Source organism: Cryptomeria japonica, unplaced genomic scaffold (genome assembly GCF_030272615.1).
Source record: "Cryptomeria japonica unplaced genomic scaffold, Sugi_1.0 HiC_scaffold_2771, whole genome shotgun sequence".
Taxonomy (NCBI): domain Eukaryota; kingdom Viridiplantae; phylum Streptophyta; class Pinopsida; order Cupressales; family Cupressaceae; genus Cryptomeria; species Cryptomeria japonica.
In genome coordinates, this window is record NW_026731033.1 from 1 (window position 1) to 2,828 (window position 2,828).

The window sequence follows — 2,828 nt, forward strand, 5'->3', positions numbered from 1 at the left end:
TCCACAAAACAAGATACACCGCATAGGCGGTGTAATCTTGCCCGCTTGACTGCAAAGTGTACCGACTGACGGATAAATGCAAGGACACCACACATTGTAATGGCAATGAGACTTCCCAAAACAACCCAAGAGAAGGTCTCAACCTTACGGGCCAGCATGGCATGCACTCCAGACATAAACCCAAAAGCGGTGAATCCAAAGCTAAAGCAAACCACTAAACTGTTGACAGTCATGAACATCATCTTGTCCCCTGTGGTAAGCTCTGAGCTCATTTCCCACATTATACAAACGAAGAGGGATAGAAAGAAAGCTATGCAGTCAAAAATAATGAAGAGCTTAAACGAAACATGGGATATAAGAAGAGGGCTCCCTTGATCATCGTGTACATGATTAAGGCTAGGAATAGAACTCCCTTGGCTCCCTTGATCCTCTTTTACAGGACTCTCCGAATTGAAACCACCTGGGACGGTGAAGGCAGCGGCACATGTCATGGCAGCCAACAACGCTGCCACCACTAGTTCTGCATTGCGTCTCTCTTCGTAGGCCTTGTTTACCATTGACCTGGCTTTCATGTACTTTTTATGGCTCACCTGTGGTGCACAGTACATGAATCGCTTAGTCTTGCTTCTAAAATCTCCCAGCTTTCTTATAATCCTGAAAGATTCGTGGTACTCTGTGACTTCTCTTGCAATCTCACATGGTGTCTTGCCCTCACTGTTCCGGGCAAACTTCTTCACGTCATCCACTTTCAGCAACAAATCAACCATCTACACCGCAAAACAGGCAAAAAGAAAAAAAAGAGGGACAATTATTTACCTGTGTATTTCTCAAAGGTGCCAGGTGCAAAGCCTTTCAAAACGAATGTATCAGTAAAACTGTAAAACATAAAAAGTACTGAGCATCAAGCCCCCAAAAAAACACTTACGTGCCCATATTTGTTCCTTGCTGCAATGTGCAAAGGTGTGTCCCCTGGTCGAACAATTGGCTGGTCATCCTCGGTATTTGAGGGAGTTTTCCCCTCGGGATGGTGCTCTCCTCCATCAATTGGCTGGACATGGTGGGAATTAGTAGCACAATTACCTTCATTATTGGATGCATTTGTAGCACAATTTTCTTTACCGGGAGGATTTGGGGCAGGCTGAAAAGGCTGATTGATAAGTTCTGACAATACCTTTTTCCTAATTAAATATTCAACAAGCTTGACTTGGTTAAGCTCCACAATGTAGTGCAGGGCGTTTGTTGTGTGACTTACCAAAATCTCTACGCCTTCTTTGAATCCCAAACTGACAGCCAATTTTAGTGGAGTTTGGCCTTCTTTATTTGCACAATCAAACAAATTGTCATCCAATTCTACCAAAATTTTGACCAGATCCACGGCATCTTCCCTTACAGCTAAATGCAAAGCCGTGTCTCCTTGTTCATCCGTCTTTTTTATTTTGTTGATTAAACCTGCATGAATCACCTAGTTAAGCAGACAAACGATCAAGCATAGCTTTTCAATTTATAAAAATGATTTTATGAAGAGAATAACCTGAGTCTCTTAGTTTTTCTGCCAACGCTTGCAACAAATCTGCATTTTAGGAATCGACTGGTCAAGCAAGACAAACAAGTGAAGAATAGCTTCTCACAACAACAAAAAAGTGTGTGAAGAGAATGAACCTCGGTTTCCTGAAATTACTGCCACATGTAAACATGTTCTTCCATCTTGAGTCTTCTCTTCGATTAAGCTTGACAGTTCAAGCTGTCCGAGCAGATCTTTGGCCTCGTTTATTTTACCCCTTTCACAAGCTTCAAAGAAGCGCGATATGTTCTCCATTATTTTTTTAAAACTTTCCGTCGGTGCCTCTTAGCTGGATGATGTGAATTCACCTTGGATCCCTCTTTATTTCCCAGTGCTGACCAGTTAGCTCGATTTGACAGGATTCTATTGAATTCTCCTTACATCATTCTACTTCTGTAGATTGACATCACCTTAGATTCCTCCGCTCACATCATTGTAGTTCACGAGTAATTAAGCCGATAGGCTTTTTGTATGGGGTTTTTCTGATCGGAAAACAGTCAGTATCTCGGAAAAAACTTTGCAGTCACATTTTCCGAAAGCAAAAATCTTGAAACTGGCTGGTGACGTGTACTTCTCGAAACCAGCATTTGCAAGGACTCCCGAAATTTATTAAGCCGATAGGCTTTTTGGCAAAAGAAATTTCTGACAATATACAGAGCGGTATACAGGACCTGCAGAAGGCCTGCCATTGGCAGCTTCTTTAGCCTTTTCCACCTCTACAACTTACGACTGCATTATTTCTTACCTAACTGCAAATGAATGCAAATCGATTCTTCAGTTGCAGTGAATACTAGGGGAAAGGACCCAATAGTTGAGCATGTATCAATTGTTGTGAGGGTTGTTGATACCTTTTGTTCCAAAAATTGAACAAATAAAAGCTATTGTTTGAAACAAAAAATATCAATTTTTGTTAGGAAATGTACCAACCGTTGTTAGGAAATGTACTAATAGTTGTTAAGAAATGTACTAATATTGTAAAAAGTAACCAATCAAGTGATGCCATGTCAGCTGCACAACTATTGGGGTCTCTTTTGCACGCCTATTGGTCTCACTTTTTTTTGGGGCTGTTTTGGACACCTTGGCAAAAAGCATGCTGATGTGGCATCATATTTGATGATGTGGCCCTAAAACCTTAGTTATAAGCAGGGGACTTGCCAAGTAAGCTGCTGTAAAAAAATCAGAGTGATTTGAAATTTCCAAGTAGGATTTTGAGAAGCGCGAAGTTAGGGTGCACAACTACTGGGTTCTTTCCCCTATCTCTGCAAAA

At 41.3% G+C, this 2,828-nt stretch overlaps 1 protein-coding gene across 1 annotated transcript; it reads right to left on the minus strand.

Annotated features, from left to right (window-relative positions):
- Positions 1-62: 62 nt before the first annotated feature.
- Positions 63-1,816, minus strand: LOC131056538 (ankyrin repeat-containing protein ITN1-like; the record flags this gene model as incomplete). Its single annotated transcript, XM_057990846.2, has 3 exons — positions 1,660-1,816; positions 926-1,449; positions 63-767 (listed from the first exon to the last, which is right to left on the minus strand). Coding segments are annotated over exons 1-3 (1,386 nt in total), but the record flags the coding sequence as incomplete, so codon positions are not given.
- Between the last annotated feature and the right edge of the window lie 1,012 nt (positions 1,817-2,828).